Source organism: Microtus oregoni, unplaced genomic scaffold, assembly GCF_018167655.1.
Source record: "Microtus oregoni isolate MIOR12 unplaced genomic scaffold, Mior012 000019F_ref0000042, whole genome shotgun sequence".
Classification (NCBI taxonomy): domain Eukaryota; kingdom Metazoa; phylum Chordata; class Mammalia; order Rodentia; family Cricetidae; genus Microtus; species Microtus oregoni.
Window position 1 is genome coordinate 21,451,102 of NW_024543078.1, and position 18,868 is coordinate 21,469,969.

The window sequence follows — 18,868 nt, forward strand, 5'->3', positions numbered from 1 at the left end:
AGTTTTCAAAGCTCATTTTGCTTCGTGTGTCCTTGTGTATTGGCACGCATGTGATCCATGATGTGCCTGCGGAGTCGGAGGACAACTATGGGAGCTGCCTGCTCCTATCATGTGGATCCTGGGGTCAACTCAGGGTGCCAAGGTTGACAGTAAATGCCTTTACTAGCCAGTCCATCTTGCCGGCCTCTGAGGACTACTTTTAAAAATAGCCAAGATTAAAAAAAAAAAAAAAGTCTGTATGAGTGGGGTAAGAAAATTCATCAGACTAGGAAGTTGTTGCCATTGAAGAGAACTTCATTTCCTCAGAGGGTAGCCAGAGCAATGACGTACCGAGAGCTGAGCCGACTCTACTTCAGTAAAAGGGAGTCCACATTCATCAGGAGAAATACTTTCCATTTGTTTCTAAGCCAGCATGGGGTATACAGACAACGCTGATTATAACGGTTGAAAACTTCAGTGTCAATATTAAAAAAGGTAGCAAGCTGGGCGTGGTAGCACATGCCTATAATCCCAACACTCTGGTGGGAGGGGCAGGAGGATCATGAGTTCAAGGCTAGCCTGGGCTACAGAGGGAGGTCCTGGGTACGTACAGCTGCAGCATGAGCGCTTGCCTCACACCGGCTAGGCAGGACACTCCATTCCCAGCATCATAAACAAAGGGGAAACATCCATCTCTGACAAAAATCTCATCCAGTCTTGAGTTAATGTCCATGATTACAGTCTTTATTTACTATCTCAATGTCTTCCTAAACTGTTTCCCCACCAACATCTACTTGGATTAATAGCAATTCCATCACTCCAGGTGCCGAGGCTGATGGAACGTGTGCGTGTGCTCACATGACGAATAGAACCCTGGCCCCTCTCCGCAGCACTCACTCTCCAGACTTCCGTTCACATGGTGCATCTGGCAGTGAGTCCTGCCAGCCATGCCTCCCAAACTGCATCCAGCCCACCTTCACTACCACCGCAGACACCGACTGCTCTCTGGGATTACCCCCACCTCCCGCTCTCCCTTCTGTCTGTCCAGATTTCTTTACTCCTATCTCACAGTTCAGGCGGTTCAGGATCTAGTGCCACCCTTCCGCCCCTACACACCTGGCTTGACCGCTCTCCCCCTTCTCACACCCTATGGCCTACACATCCCTCAGTGTTTAGAACACAGATTCCACACACAGGCATTCAAGTGTGTGCTCTGCCAGGACTAGTGATGGGAGTGGAAAGACAGAGCACACTCAGGAGTGATTCTGAAGGGCTGTGAGGTGCGGCGATGCAGCGCAGAGAAAAAGCCATGGGAAGGGGCGAGCTGCACTGAGGCGAATGCCACGATTCTAAATATGTTGTTTACAAATTTAAAGAGAAATTGAATACCTACCAAAGCCCTCAGTTTGTGTCAGAGTCATTATCACTCCTGAGTCTTGAGATATCCTGGGGGGGGGGGGGATTTAAATGTTAGCTGTAACGATTTATTTGAATAATTATTTATTTTTACCCTGTTCCATAAGATTTTTCTAAGAGCAAAGCTTCAAAAGGAGTTGGTAAAATACAATTCTGATGAAATGCTTGCCAGGTACATGTAGGCCTTAAGCTCTAATCTCCAGTACCACCTGGAACAGCCAGGCAAGGGTAACCTGGTACAGGTAGGATGGGCTAACCTGGTACAGGCAGAATGGGTTGGATGGGGTAACCTAGAACAGGTAGGATGCATTAACTGGTATGGATGGGGTAACCTGGCAAAGATACTTGGGACTGTCTGACAGAGCTTCCCGCCCCAGAACATGCTGCATGAGTAGGAATAGAATCCCTTTCCTTCAGAGTAAGGGCCTTCTAAATAAGATCACTTTGATGTGATAAGACTTAAGAGTTACCCTCCTTGAGAGTTCATTTAGAAGAAGATATAACCATTTTTCCTTTGCCCAAAATATGTATGAACATTTATTATTATTATTATTTTTGAGACAGGTTTTTTTATGTAGCCTTGGCTGGGCTGGAACTCACTCTGTTGACCAGGCTGGTCTCAAACTCAGAGATCCATCTGCCTCTGCTTCCCTAGTGCCAGGGTTAAAGCTATGTGCTGCCACCACCTACACACACACACACACACACACACATTACTAGTATGTGCATGTGTTTGCATGTGCGGAGGTGTTTGCACATGCACAGGTGCAGGCACTCATAGGTCAGAGGAGAGCACTGGATTCCCTGGAGACAATCAAATGTGGTGTAAGCCACCTGCCGCGAGCGGGTGCTGGATGAAACTCCCATCCTCTGCAAGAGCAAGTACTCTCGACCGCTAAGCCACCTGTCCAGGCCCTGAAATTCCTTTAGCACAGATGAGTAAGTATGGCACCGCCAAAGAAACAGAACTACTATTCAAAGTGCTTGAACAAAAACGTCTGACTTAGAATTTTTATTTTCTGAGTTTTAAAAACTCGAGTTGCATAGAAAATGAGCCATGTTTTATATCTTAGCTGATAGAAGACAAAAATTCAGGGCTTCTGGGAAGAACATGAACCTTTATCATCACAAGCACAATTCAGGTAGCTCAGTCTCCAGCTCCCTAACAGGCCTAACCTAGAGAACAGAGACTTTAGTGTTCCCCTAAATGCAAACTCCTATGTATTTAATATGACTGCATCAGAGAGTGGAGCCGATCTGTTTAGTCTGGGGTAGACTTATCACTTCTGGCTTCCCCATTCTCAACTGTAAAAAAAGGAACCCACAGAGACAAATTCAAATATCTATTTTGAAAAGTATTTACTTAGTTTGAATAAATTAATTGCAAATAAAAATTAAGCTACAATATATAGCCTCAACAGAAGTGACAAGAACAAACACAACACAGGACTCGATTTCCTTGCATCAGTCACAAAGCATGTGACTAGAAAACGTCAAAATCAATTAAATTTCTTCGAAAAAAGGGTAATAACCAGCAGTTACTGATACATCACAGCTAACTTATAATACAAATTTCTTGACATGCATTTCCTGAGTGAACCCAAATGATCATTTTCAAAACAAAGAATTTTGACAATCAAATAAAATAAAATAGTTCATGGCTTCTAAGTGACTTTTTTGTCTTACTTAAGAAAATCAAAACATTGATGTAGTAAGATAAATTAAAGCTATACTACCACATATAAAAATTTGACAATAGTCAATTAAGTATTATACAATTTTTCAAACTAAAGGAAAAGAAATCAAAAGACTGAAAGGTGACTTTGTCTAATCTAATGTACACTGATTTCTACAAGTGTTAAAAGGGTTTGGTGTAGTGCAACTGTTTGTACGTCTGGGGCATTTAAAAAGGCTAGGGTAAGAAGAAACTGTCTTGCAAAGCACATACTGGGATCAGAGAACTAAGAGACCCTGCGGTGTGTCCTCCTCCGCTGTCTCAGGAGTCGAGCCCAGAGTTAAGGCTGGTCTGCGGGGTGAAAGGGAGGGACTGCTGTCATTCAACCCTTTGAGCTCTAGGTTTCTGATGCCTGGAATAACCAAATACAGAGTAATTAACTAAATACTTTTATTTCATTTTTTTAAAAGCAAATCAAGTAATTTTCCTGTTAATTTCTTGTTAATTTATGCACTTTCTCATAGGATTTTTTTCTTTTTTCTTTTCTTTTTTTTTAGAAACAGTGAACAGATGAACCACAGTTTATATCCAAAAAAATAAACTTGCCAAATGTCGCTGGCACTAAAAACAGATCAGTTACCACGGGAGAAAAATAGATCATCTAGATTAGATTGCATATTCAAAGGAGCATATAAAATGTCTCTTAGCATTAGCTTTTGTTATAGTACTACACTTGAGAGAAACATTAAGGAAAAAACATTTTCCGATTAACTTCAATGTGGTTAAAAACAAACACCTCTTAGACAATGTAATTAATGTGAATCTGGTTTTATGAAATACTCTAATTCATCAAATTCCCTACTTATATGTGCCTGGGGAAGGAAGCTCTCGTCTTTCTTCTTAACTGCAAATCCTTTGAGCTATGCGCCCACTAAACTATTTCACACCAAAGTGTGTGACGCCATCATCACCATGCTATTCTATCATGACATTCTAAGGTATTTTCTATGATAAAGATAAATAGAAAAAATTAATATACATGTTGCTGTATTTTACAATGTTTGCAACAAATTGTAAACTAACATAGTTTGAACCAACAGACCCTCAGTTATACAGAACAACTCAGCACTGAGGATGGGTGGTGATTCAAAAAACACTAAAACGAAGGCATCAGATTAGACTATGTCTTTTTCTCCTCAAAATATAGTTTTAAAACTCAGAATTCAGAAGTCTGGAACTTTCAAAAATTCCTTTGCTTGAGTTCCCAGATTTTTCTCAGAAATTGCTATTATAAATATTTTAAAAAATTCTTCATCTTAATGCAAATGACCAGAGCAGAGGAACTTACATGGACAATGGGTTGGAAAACCCAACTCCCTTAGCTTATAAATTTATAATGCAGTCCTACAGACACTGTTAGTCTAGAGGTCCTTGGAAAATGAGTCTGATATAGCCTTGTTCACCAGCCAACTGATGTGCACAGAAGGGGCAGGCTGCGTGAAAAGTGTGAGTACCATGAGGAAGTGGGATCTGGGACCAATAGGCCGTTGTCTTTTCTGAACACACGTGCCCACAAGGGCTAAAGGCATGGGTGGGAGGGCCGGCGTCCACATAAAATCCAGCTTCACATCCAAGCCACAGAGGGACATAGGGACCAACAGACCTACACATAGGACATTCACGATCTTTTCCGTCACGTTCTTCTTTGTTTCCCCAGTTATGATAACCATGAACATGGCCGCAGTTTAGATATACCCACGGTTGTTTTTCATCGACAACGTCTTTCCTCTTCATACTGGGGAAGGCTAGTGTGTTGAACCCTACAGGGCACTGAGGTCGAGCTGCATTAATTTCCTGTCTTAAAGCTTCTAAATGCTTCACAGTAGGAGTGTGGGAAAGGCCTTCTGCAGTACGCCAAAGCAAGGTTGCACCACAAAGGTCAATTAAGGAGCCATCTTGTAGCTGATTAGTTTCAATTTCCACCTGAAGCAGAAAAGAATCAAAACCACTTTTACCCTTGTGTTTACATTAGATCTTCAATAAGTCCCAGCAAGTGTGGGGAGGGCAGCCCTTCCAGGCTACCTGCTAGACTTAAGGAAGTTTCTATTTATGTGTAATGTGGAAATAGAAATTTCAGCAGAAGTTATGAAAATGTTGAATTTGAAAATCAACAACACATTGAATAGTAACTTCTCTTTTTCAAGATAAAAGATAACTTATGATTTAATTACCTGGTTAATCAACAAACTTAATTATTTTTAATTAGTTAAGTATAGTCAAAGACATACACAAAGAATAGATGCTTAATCTTTTCTAATTGAATAAAACACTATCATCTAAAATTGGTGTTTGGAAGTCAGTGTTTGATGGTCTTAGTTTTCCTGTGTCAGAACTATGTCTAAGAGCTGAAAAAACCAACACACACACACACACACACACACACACACACACAACATCCGCTTCAACTCATGCTGTTTATTGTTGTAAAAAGAAGCTATATAGAAGCATTTACCATCTTTCCTCTCTGTTGGGCTGATCTGGTTTCTCGCAGACTGAACACATTCCCACATACTGATATTTCTCTCCATATTCCAGGCTTGGAGTCTTCTGTGAAGCCATTGCGTGGATGCATCACAAGAACACCATTAGTGGTCAGGCCATCCATCTGCCCATCAGATGTCTTCCATTTGGCAGCCTTTTCCTGTAACAATAGTGAGCTTCTATTTATATGCAATTTGGAAACAGAAACTTGTGTAAAAGAATGCATTAGGAAAAAAGTTTTTTACCCCAAGAAAGATGTTTTTTGATGAATCAAATCCTGCAGCATAAATCCGAGCAGTAAAAGGGGGATTGCGCTCACATATGATCCTACAGGCAAATCTTGAGATAGTGCTTTGTACTGACTGTGTGTCAGAATTACTCTGACTTCCAGGAACTGTGTCAGTTACTACAAAATCAATAGGACTTTCAGTTGACCGACCAATCTAAAAGGAAAAAAAAAAAAGAACATACAACTTAATTCAAAGAACACAGTAGAATCCATTAAGAAAGAGATATGGTTAAAAACATTAAGCCTCTGAAATTTCTAAAGCTCAAACTTATAATACTTAACTATGGAGACATCTACACCTTTGAAAACTAATCTGTCACACTCTCTGATACAGCAGTCACTTGGAGCACAGAGTTAAGTGGAAACATACAATGGAATTTCTGAAACCCTTCGGGAATAAAGAATCCAATGTGGCTGAAGTTCTTACATAGCCATAGACTTTAACCCTTTTAAGGTAGAAATATATCCACCATATCTCACCCCACCTTCACAGAATCCACGGAATGTGGGCAAATCTTTTAAGGTAGAAATATATCCACCATGTATCACCCCTTTTAAGGTAGAAATATATCCACCATGTATCACCCCACCTTGACAGAATCCACGGAATGTGGGTAAATCTTTCATCTGACTGCAGAGCACCATTTTAAACAAGCTAAGCTGTTGTTGGATTCCGAGCTGTCCACCAGCACCGACCCTTGTGAAGGCTGCACACAGTCTTGCTCGGGGTCTCTGTTAGGTTAGCAGCTGTCAGTTTTTGCTTTTGGTTGTGCTTGTTCTTAGCAACAAGCTCTCCTCGAACCACTTACTCTGATAAGGATTGAGACATCAAATAACTAAACTTCAAAGAACAGTACTTCAAAGGTACTTTGTTCCAAGGTCCCCCAAGGAGGCACAGAAAAAGAATTCTGTGTAGGCTGTAGGATTTGTCTGAGACCTCGGCACTTTTCCATTTTTGAGCAGTAAGGCCTGTAGCTGGAGTCCTCGGTGAGGCATGTGCCAGGTAAACTATCCTTAAAGTGCTAGAGAGTGAGCAAGTCCCCTGCATCACAGAAGTCGAAGGGGAAAGGAGACGTGAAAGAGACATGACAAAAGCGGCACATGTCACTGGGTTTAGCGGGATGTCTTGAAGCCATCAGCTCTGTAATATACTAACAGCTTAAAGATGGCATGTAGAAAATCCCAACTCTGCAAACAGGGTGCCTTTGTGTTGGGGAGGGGTCCAGCTATACAGCCCATGAGGACCTAGTATTCTTCCTCTTCCTGCCTCAATTTCCCAAGTAGCTGGAATTACAATTTTGTGCCACAGCATACGTTTTTACTTTTCCAGAGGAGATAAGAGCAGACTCAAGGGCTGCCTTAAAAAGGTCACAGAGTCAATCCAAACTAATTTCCTGTTATTTCTATGGACCACGTTCTAGCTCTAAGTAGAACTGTCAATCTTGTACCACACTTTATGCAGAAATCCCATCAAACTGGTCAGAAGGGACAGAGTAAAGAAAGAGTGAAGTCTTTACCCCTCACAAGTCTGCACTTCACAGTGAGACACTGAGGAGTACCGCCACATATAACTGGACTGGACTGGAATCTGAATTTCGACCTGACAGGCTCAGCATAAATGTTTTTATTCAGTTTGGAAGGCAGATAATTCATCCCTTAATATTGAGCTAATTTACTAGACTAGTTTCTGATTTTTCTTAGACTTTATAGTGCAGATATGTTTAAATTTCCATATGGATGATGCTTGTAGAAACACATTTTTAATATTGTAAAATTAACATAGAAAAACAAAGCACCAAATACAAAGGATAAGATAAATAAATACAAGGTACTTTTTAAAGTTAAATTTCAAATCTGTGAGCAAACAGCTACCTGTCATCTTGATTTTTAGAAAACTAACCACATTCATTTTAAAAATTGCTTGTTAATAATGATGTGGAAAAACGCTGTTACTATTATGTTATTTTTATCATGATCCAATCTTTCATCACTAAGGCTGTTGTTTATTTAGTTTAGTAAAAACAAGGAAGAGAAACAAATACCATATTCTAATAATAACTGTAAAGATACTATTCTTAAAAAACAAATCTACATCTTATTTACAGAGCTAGACAAGAGATGAGTCTCAAACATATTTTGCTAATGATCAAAATTAAATACCTCTCCAGGTGTTTTTATTTAGTATTATAAAGAAAAATGAAAAAAAAAAACCTAACTGGGACAATTTTAATTGATTGATAATAGTCAATTCTAGGTAAGTTTCTTTAGAAAACCTAACATGAAGAGATAAAATATCAAGAATTCTAGTGTCTCTGGACTCCACTGCTCTGTAATCTACCAGTATATAAAATAAATGTCAGCACCAGGTTGGTACAGAGAAAGGGAGCCAGAGGGAGAGACTTTCATTATACCCGTAGCTTTGACCACATGTGTGCTGAAAACCAAATTCCTATAGTTGATGGAAATAGTTAGAAACTGAGAGGCAGGTAGGAAATGGTGGCAACAGAAAGTCCAAACTATGTGCAGAATGTTTCTGGAGTTCTTGTTTGGAATAATAACAACAAGCATTTACTGAGGGTTTACTAGACAGCTGCTCAGATCTGCATCTGCTCCATGCACACGCTCATGAGGATCTTCTCTGCATAGAGTAGCTAAGACAAGTCTGCCAGGAACTCAGATCCTACAGCCATCTCTCTCTCTCCTTTTATATTTCATGTGTATGTGTGAGTGCCGGCATGCATGTACACACACCATTTGTGTGCCTAGTGTACTTGGAGGCCAGAAGAGATGTTAGAGCCCCTGGAACCCGAGTTGTAGGCAATTATGAGCCTCCTAATGTGGGTGCTAGGTACCAAATCTCAGTCCTCTGCAAGAGTAGCAAGTGGTCTTAACCCTTAAAGTCAACTTTCTAGCTTCAAAGCCCATCTTTAAACAACACTACAATGACTTTTAGATATGAAGATTCAACAATCAATACATATTTTAAACATACATTATGAAAGGATAATATTTAATTGAATCATAGCAAAATCACCGATAATAGGGTTCTTAAATTTTTTCATTTTTAAAGACAAAAATTATGTTATATAATACCTGAAACATATCAGTGTTGCTGTCATGAGTATATTCCACCACCACTGTCTGGGCTCGAGACAAAGTATACGATATGCTATGCTGGTCCTTGTTGCTTATTGCCTATGAATGAAAACGTTAATAGCAAAAATTAGCAGTCAATCAAATCAAAAAAATCTCTTTTCTAAAGAAAGGTAAAATATCTGCCACACACACGTATCTCCCTCCTGGAGTTTAGGGCAAAGGCTAGAAGTCTATAACTTCAATTCTGACTGGTTTCTGCAGGCTCAGTGGTTATAGAACACTTGACAAGAACAAAAACATACACTTTAAACTCTTTTCACTTAAAAGTAAATTTAATGGAGTCGAAATCAACTACCACGTGGAAACGGAAACCTACATGCAGTATTTCTCTGGTGAGGAAAAAACCCACAAAATTCTTGCAAGAAAAAAACCTCTCATTTTTAAAGTGATGTAAAGAATTATCAAGAACAGCCTGGTCTACAAGAGCTAGTTCCAGGACAGGAACCAAAAGCTACAGAGAAACTCTGTCTCGAAAATCCAAAAAAAAAAAAAAAAAAAGAATTATACAGGTAAGTCAGAATTATCAGCTCATTTTATAATCCTACAGACAACAAGTGTTTATGATACACTGGACCAGATACAGAAAAATTTATAGGATGATTAAACATTACAAGATGAAATAGATACCATGATGATAGGCACATTTTTACTTGTCCTAAGTGGACGTCCACTGTTTCTGTTGTATTTTCAGGCTTCCTATGGTAATGAGTTGAGGACAATGGAAGGGAAAACCTAGTTACTGAAATAAGGACATAGAAACAGGCATACAAAAGGAAAACAGATAAAAAGACACAAGCATAAACAAAGCAAAGAGGGGGAAATGTTTATTCTCATTTTTTAGTTAATCTGTAATAGGTAAGGCCTTTTGAAGTTTTAATATTAAAGAAATTAATTTTCGGGCTGGAGGGATGGCTTAGTGGTTAAGAGCATTGCCTGCTCTTCCAAGGGTCCTGAGTTCAATTCCCAGCAGCCACATGGTGGCTCACAACCATCTGAAATGAGGTCTGGTGCTCTCTTCTGGCCTGCAGGTGTACACGCAGACAGAATATTGCATACATAATAAATAAATAAATATTTAAAAAAAAAAGAAATTAATTTTCAAATATCTAAAGATAATAAATACCTAAGCACCAAACACCAGATTTTTGCAAAGCTTAAAAGTGCTACTTTTCCATCTCACTTGTCTGTGGGCTACTCTGAGACAGGATCTCTTTACATGGCCCTGGTTGTCCTGGAACTTGCTATGTAGATCAAGCCAGCCTCTAATTTACAGATTTTATGTTCTGCCTTTGTCTCCTGAGTGATGGCATTAAAGGCATGAGCCACCACAGTAGGCTTCTGTGTTTGTTTGTTTTGAGTGCACCAGACTCTGTAGTCCAGGCTGGCCTTAAACTTGAAATCCTATCTCAGTTTCTATGGAGTGTGGTGGTTACAGGTGTGTGTCACCATACCTGGCTTTCATTTCTTTCCTTCCTTTCTGATTTTTAAATTTTTAAAATCCTGTCTTACGTAGCTTAGGATGAGCCAGACCTCACTGTGCAGTGCAGACTAGCCTTGAATTAACTTAGGATGAGCCAGACCTCACTGTGCAGTGCAGACTAGCCTTGAATTAACTCTGGATTCTCCTTAGTTTTCCATGCTGCGATTGTATAGGTGTGGACAACCAATCAGATTCCATCTTGTGCATAAACCTTATTTATTTATTTGCGAATGTGTGTGTGCTCGCACACACATGTGGGAGTTAGTTCTCTCTTCTCATGATCCAGGGGTCCAACTCAGGCAGTCAGGCTTAATGCAAAGTTCATTAACTCACTGAATGATCTTGGTGCCTCCCCCTACTTTTTTTTGTTCTTGAAATAAACTCTGAAATATAACTGAGGCTACCCTCATGCCTTTTCTATGTCCCTTTCTTTAGAAGTATACATCCTCATGAATGCAATACAGAGAATTATTATTTATGTATTCATACGTATAATTGTTTTCACCTGTTTTAAAATCTACAGAAACTCTGTATTAAGAGAATAAATTTTCAAATAATTGCTAACTTCTGGAATTTTCTTTAGGGGAGCAAGGGAAGGAGACAGGGTCTCAAGGTGCTATCCATGTTGCTCTCCAAGTCTCCATCCCTCCTTAGCCTCTGGAACAGAAAATACAGGTGTGTACCACACGACAGGGCTGACGTTAGCTTTGTTGTAGTGGATGTGCTGGGATTGAACACTCAGGACATCACACACTAGGAAACAGCCCTACCACTGTTCTGAAGGTTAACTCTTAAGTTCTAGAGTTTGTGGATAATGAGGCTGTAATTATTTTTTAGCTATTACTAAGAACTACATTGGGGTATGCCACTGAAAGTCAGGGTTTAAATCCATCCTAGATGACTGCCAGATATATAGAAAAAAATTCATTTTCTTTAAGATATATGAAAAATCTTAAAATTTGACATTCATCAATTTTCAATCCCTGAGATTTTTGTTTAAAAAGGAGCTAACGGTGAAAACATGAAGGACGAGATAATATAAAAAATTGAGAAAGTAGGGCTGGGAGATATCTCAGTGTTAGGGAAGCAGAGGCAGGAGGACACCTTGAGTTCACTGGCCAGCCAGTCCATCTAGGTCAAAGATCTTCAGGTTCAGTGAGACCCTGACTCAAAAACAAGATAGAGAGTGACTGGAAAGCCACCAGATGTTGACATCTGGCCTTCACAGGCACACACACAAACACGTTTGCACACATATACATGCATAAACACACACGAAATGAGAAAGTATTATAGAAGTAGATTATATATATATATATTTCCCTTGACAGTGGTCTTCAACTAGAGGTATTATGTACATCTGAAAATACTGAAATACTTTTGGCTGACACATGATGCTAGTGATTAAATGACTTTTGGTGCATATGGAACCAAGGACTAAACACCTGTAACATGTGGGACAATCTTCATGCTGAAGAACTGGTATATTCCAAATTCCGAGAGCACTTTCATGGGTAAATACTACAAAGAATACCTCCATCCACTAAACACAATCCTCCTCTACAAAGGTACAAGAAGAAACACCTTAGAAAGACCAGTCCTTCTCACACACTCATTGGCTCTCAAATAGTGACCAAGGGAAGGGCAAATCAAGGCTTGATATCCACGCTGGATATAAAACAAAGCTGAAATCTAATTAACTTCGGGGACTAGGCACCAAAAACAAGCAACATATACCAACTTTAATGCATCTCATTTATTCACCATACACTTAACCACGTACGCTGTGATGTTCATGTGCACCTTAGGGCTACTTAGGTACTGATAGCTCTAAAAGTCAAGGAACTCTGTAATTGTTTATATTTGGATACCGTATAACTGAATTCAGTTTGTGTTATAAACTGGAAAGAGAGGAATTCCAAGGCAAAATGTCTAAGAAAGGCATAGTGTCTTAGAGGTCCAGCCTATAAACTTCTGGTGAGGAAATAAACAGGGCTGGGAGGATTAATAAGGCCTGGAGGGTGAGAAGTGTTTGGTCCAGCAGGAATGCACTTCCTCTGTCTGCATTCAACCCAATGATTGCCCAGGTCCTATGAATGTCAGAAGCCAAGAACAAAATAAAAACCAGAGGACCCACAGAGCCTTAGGAACTGGAAATATTTTCTTCTAATTCCTACCTGCCCCTGGTCTGTCACTAAGGGTGGGTGGGAGAAAGAGGCAATTCCATTTGGCAGCCTTTCAAATAACATGTTTCCAAAGTCTCTTCCTCAATCCAAACAAAAGGAGAAATTTGAAACAGAAATGTGAAGCACTAGAGAATATAGACCACACAAAAGAACAGTTCAATTTCCAACTAACTTCTTTAGAACGTTCTCTTACCTTGGCAGCCTGAGGAGTACATGCAATATGCACAGTGCTGGGCTTCACCCCATTTGCCTTAGGTCTTTTAAACAAAGCAAACCTACTTTTCCTCCTTCCTCTATCGCCATTTGGGAGAGACCCATTATATCTGGTAGAACAGAAAAGCAGTTTAGTTGATCTCATTCAAGGATTATGCAATCACAAAACAAAGGTTATAGTTTGCCCACCACATCATACTGGGTTGTCTCACCATGCTGAGGTCTTACCCTAAGACAATGAGTTCACCATATTTCACTGGGGCTTTGGAAGGATGGTTTTCTTGATCAGGAGAAAACATGAGCTTGGCTGTCTTTCTCAAATCTTTGTTCACTGATCAGGAGCCTTGAGACACCTTTTGCATTATTTCCTAGAGAGAGATGGTTTTTGTTAAAAAAACATTAGGAATGATTCCAGTTTAAATAAAGACACTGTTTTCCAGCAGTCTTTGTGAGCACATTACGCAAACCACACGAAATACCCAGAATGTGATGTTTCCCCTGATAATAGTTCTGTATTTGATACAAACAGATCAAATGTACATCTGGCTGTCTGCTACTTTACAGAAAGCACTTGTACATTTCCCTATTATTTCTACAAAGTATAATTAAAGATCCTGGCTATAATAATAAAAAAGATAGGAAAAGTTTTTTTTTCTAATCTATTAAGGGAGGAGGCTGGTAAGACGGTCAACTAGAAAAGGTGCTTGCCAGCAAGCCGGAATGACCTGTTTGATCTGGGACCCCATTTGGTGAAGGGAAAGAAGCAAACTCCTCTGACCTACACATACACACCATGGCACGATAAATAAACATAAATCAGTCAATCTGTCTATCTGTCTATCTATCTATCTATCTATCTATCTATCTATCTATCTATGAATGAAGATATGAAAAGCTGAGAGAGGCAGACGGTAAACACTTCAGGATCCAAGGAATAACAGTGAGTCCCCTGTGCTCTCGTTGGCTAACATATGCCAGATGTGGAACTGAGGATGCCAGCAGCCTGAGAATATGAACTAGTATAGACAAAAGTAAACAAGAGCTGCTTTCTGTTTAAAGGAACTAAGGTGGCAGCTTGGTAAGACAGAAAGCTTTGACTACAGCTGCTCTACTGCAGCAAAGACTACTGAAACTGCTCCATTCTCACCAGCCAGAGTTCAGTGTGGAGCCTTGAAAACCACTGTCACCACACCAGAGACAGAAAGTCCCAGGAGGACAGTGTTAATGCACACTCTCACTCAATCCCAGTGACAGCAGTGGAGATGACATGGAAGGAATCTCATATGCACTCAGCAGTAGTGAGAAGCATCCTTCTCTCGACCTGAGAGAGGCTGAATAGGGAACCTAGACTGTATCTGCTGTCAGTAACAGGAAGACACCCACTATCCTGACAAAGCAGGGTCAGGAAATGGCAGTGCAAACAGAAGGTTTACATAACACATAGTCTCAAAACACAATTTGAAAATGTCCAAGTTTCAACACGTAAGTCCAACATATCAAGAACTAAAGAGTTAAAACACAGAGGTAACCAATGGATGGATGACAAACCCCAGGCTTACCCAACAAGTCAGATGCAACCATGATAAGATGCTCCAATAAGCAATTACAGGCACATCTGGGACAGTGAGATAAAGTACAAGGTCTCAGTGAACAAACAGAAGGCACAAAGTGGAAACTGCCAAACCAAGAAACATAGTAAAACCACAATAAAAGGTTCATTAGGCAGGCTGGACAACAAGAGTGGGACGACAGCAAAAGATCTAACCCTTGCATTACTGGAACTCAAGAAGAATTAATGTCTGAAGACAACAAATTTGTGACAAGAAGTAAAACTAAAGATTCAAGAGAGTAAATAATCCTTTTTCAAGGTAACTCAGACATCCACACCAAGATACAAGTTCTAAATACAAAAGCCAAAGAAAATATCCTCCAAACAAACAGAAACAGTATTTTATCTACAACAAAGAAGCTGTTAGAATGATGCTGTCGGGTATCTCCTAAAGAAGGGAAACTGGAAAACTGATCTTTGGCCTTTAATATCACAGGTTTTATTTTTAACCATTCACATTGGGACAACCTCTGCTTATCACCTATGAAACAGCTACAAGTCCCCGCTGGGGAAGAGAAGAAGGACAACCATTTCTATTCTAGCAGGCAAATGGGTGGCCATGAAGTTCCATTGTGAGTGGATCAACAGGATGATTCAAAACCAACTGCTTAGGTGCACATGTGGTGGAGCCGCCTTAGGAACCCAGTGCAGCAAAGGACCCAAGGGTACTTTCAGTCACCGTTGCTCTTTCATGATCAGGAGGAGTAATAAGCAGCTTTTCTAAACAAAAGAGAACAATGGTGTCGGAGGTAGCAGCTGGAAGTTAGTCCCTCTGTTTTTTCAGCTTACTATAGCAGTAGAGGACAGGAAAGCCCACAGTTGCCTACCCAAAATAAATAAAGGGCACCACTGTGTACACTCCCACCCCGTTCTAGACTAGCCAAATGACATGCCCAGAGTTTTGGTACTCACAAGGATAACTTACTGCATCCTGATGGGAAAGCAATTAACATTTTCCCCAAAGATGTAATTTGTTTCTCTCAACTAGGGTTGTTCAGCCTCAGTACTGCCACTATTTTGATACTGTAGTAGCCTGGCCTGTATTTTAGGAATTTCAGAAGCATCCCTAGAGGTCAGTAACACACATAATTATGATAATCAAAAAAATCTCAATGGTACTGGGCATGGGTGTGAAAGGGAAGGGCAGAAGGATGACTAGTTCGGAGCTAGACTGGGTACATGAATGCCAAAACACAGAAAACAAACACCAACCAACCAGCATCTCATGACTTCACTTAATCCATGAAGAGAACCACCTCTCAAATCTTAAATTGGGAATAAGAGAATTTATTCTAACAAAGGAAATTTCCCCTATTTTGGTGTGCTTTTTAGAACACAGAAAGCTATTAAAAATGTTTGCTTATTTACACAGAGATAAGCACTGTCCTTAAAATTTTTATATTAAGCCTTGGGCTAATAAAGGGAATGGTTTTGAAGGTAGCTGTGTTTCAATGTCTGACAGGGGCCGATGGCTGAGTGAGAATGGGAGAATCTCTCGTCTTGATAGATGTTAATCATTTGTATGCATTTAAAATATTTTGACAGTGTCTCTTCAAATATTTGAAGCAAAGGAAGTGGAGTTGGGGTGACCACAAAATGATTTCAAGACCAATGCTGCAGGCGGATAAGGAGGGATCTTCTACGCCTAAACTCACATTTGCAAAACTCAGAAGCAAACTTTGTTAAAAACAAGAAAATCTTTTTAAGTAAAAAAGGAAATCACCTTGAACCAACTCATGGGTTAAGGTCTAAGATCTTGCACCTGCACAGAATACTAATTAACAAAATGCTTTCACATAACATTATTTTATTTGATCCTTAAAACAGCTATCTGAATTGAATATGAAAATCTTACTAATTTTCATTTTCTAGACAGGAAGATCGAACACTTATGTTCAAATAGCTCTGGAAGAGCATGGACTAAAATTCACACCATAACTTGAGATGCATCAACCTGTCTAATTTCTGCAAGTGTACAAGTGCAGCCATTCCCATTTCATAGATGGAGAAAGTGAAGCTCCCAGAGGGAAAGCAGTCTGGAGCTTTCTAACACCACTGTTGACACAGAGATAGGTTGAATGGGCTAGTTTTTGATGGAGGAAGGTCATTGGCTAATAAACTGCCTTGGCCCATCTGATAGGGCAGAATTTAGATAGGCGAAGTAAACAGAACAGAATGCTGGGAGGAAGAGGAAGTGAGCTCAGAAATCATGCAGCTCCTCTCAGAGCAGAAACGATGAAGCTCTGACCCAGGATGGATGTGGGCTAGAATCTTCCCGGTAAGCGCACCTCAGTGCTACACACATTAATAGAAATGGGCCAGGCAGTGTTTAAATGAATACAGTTTGTGTGTTATTTCGGGTAAAGCTAGCTGGGAGCCGGGCAGAAGGAATGCAGCCCGCAGGTCTCTACAACAAGTTCTCACGTAAGAACCAGTACACCTCATTATGGTGTCATTTAGGAAACTAGAAAGCATGCTGTATAAAACAAACCCCAAACATACAATTTAGGGTAAACTGGTAATGGATATACTACCATGACTAGTGCTTTCTGAGACCATCTGAGTCTTTGTCACTTCTTCAGTGTTCAGGGTATTTGTCAACCCTATTTCCTGGCAGTGACCACCAATAAGAACTTCAGTAAATGGACTTTGTATTTTAAACATTGGAGGTAATCCAAGGTAGAAAAGCAGGGCCTCGCACAAAAGCAAACTCTTGGTACCATCAGAAAGAAAGCCATGTATTACTAGAGAGAGAGTCCAGACAGCTGAGGAAGAAACAAGCTCACGCGCTCCTTGAATGTGCATCAAGAAGAAAATGCAGGCAGTTTTCCTGAGTGGGGGAAGTAGGCTCTGCTTAAGCTTATCATATGGACCCCAAATCATTTTTTTATTCACCATGTTACTAGAAAATGTATTTTTAAAACAACTAGAAACACAAATATGTTTATTGTCCTTTGTCCATTTCTAGTCTGTATTCAACAATTTTAGCTAACTAAATTGCTGAAGTGAGTATGTTTCTCAAAAGGCAAGATGGAAATTCCCCTATTAACTATTAAAATAACAAAACTGTATAGAAAGCAGCAAGTTTGGTGGGACTTAGCAGCTATTCAGAACAAGTGCAGGGAATTCTAGCTCCTAAGTCAGCATACAACATTAGCCTCCACTACCACCATCTATAATGGTTAATGGTGGGTTTTGTCTCTGTGCCCATATTGTTCTAAGCATTTTGCATGTATGAGATTTAAACTTCACAGTAGCTATTACAATGCCCCAATGAAATAGGTAAGAACACTGAAGTGACAACCCACTCTACTACTGTGAACTGCTGAAATATTGTGTACTAAAGGACATGAGGGGAAAGGCAGCTAAGCATTAAACCAAAAACATCTCAACTTTGCACTACTGAAGCACACAGAACAAGAGTTGTGTAACTGGTTCTATTGTCCTACCAGGCACAATCTTAAGAATAAACTTCTACAACAAGAAATAATTACTTTAATTTTCTCAGTAAAGTGAGCAATTGCTTTAAGCTGAGTTTTATTGTACTGGGAATAAAATTTAAACTTGAGAAAAACAAAATAAATTTCTTCCCAACTACTTCAAATCATTATCAACTTAAGAAATTTAAATAGTGGAAAGTCAAGTAACGGATATTGTTGTATTTCTAGGAGTAAGGAATATTAATTTTAAGTGGACAATGATAGGAAGTACTACTGAACGATTATGCTGAGCAGTTACATTACTCCCAGAAACAGAACATTCTCTAGTCTTTTTAGAACACTGAAGCCCCGTTTATTTGCTTAGAAAAGCAACAACAGCCAAACTGTGTAAGTGAACAAATAAGGAAAACATTACATTGGCGCAATGCAGTTTCTCTCAGTTAAAATGAAAACTGAAATATCATCTACAGGAAAACGGATGGTTCTGGAGATCATACTACATAAAGTAAGACACCCTTTCTCTCATACATGAAATCTAGATAAAAAAGATACAAATAAGAAAGTAGAAGGGGTAATATTGGGGTTCTAGAAAGGTAGAGAAGAGAGTATGGGAAGGGACAGATATGAGTAAAGTACATGATTACACATGCATGAAATGCCATCCATTATTTTATACAAATAATATTTTGTACAAAACCCATATTTTGTACAAAGAAGATATGCTAACATTAAAAAAAAATTATGGTTGGTGAAATGGCTCAGCAGATAAAGGTGCTTGTGGCACAAGCCTGGTGCCCTGAGTTCAATCCCTGGAACCACTTAAGCGTAAGGAGAGAACTGATTCCACAAGTTGTCCTTTACAGACATGCCTCCCCCACATCATA

General features: G+C 39.6%; 1 protein-coding gene across 1 annotated transcript in view; it reads right to left on the reverse strand.

The window, feature by feature from the left end:
• Positions 1–2,737: 2,737 nt before the first annotated feature.
• The window catches only part of Peli1 (pellino E3 ubiquitin protein ligase 1), a 50,564-nt gene continuing 34,433 nt past the window's right edge, over positions 2,738–18,868 (reverse strand). The window contains exons 2-7 of the mRNA XM_041669131.1: positions 13,164–13,303; positions 12,916–13,045; positions 8,994–9,095; positions 5,857–6,054; positions 5,583–5,771; positions 2,738–5,053 (exon numbers count right to left, since the gene is read on the reverse strand). Of these exons, the coding sequence (XP_041525065.1) occupies positions 4,487–5,053; positions 5,583–5,771; positions 5,857–6,054; positions 8,994–9,095; positions 12,916–13,045; positions 13,164–13,234 (1,257 nt within the window). The 5' untranslated portion in view covers positions 13,235–13,303 and the 3' untranslated portion in view covers positions 2,738–4,486. The remainder of the gene's footprint in view (positions 5,054–5,582; positions 5,772–5,856; positions 6,055–8,993; positions 9,096–12,915; positions 13,046–13,163; positions 13,304–18,868) is intronic.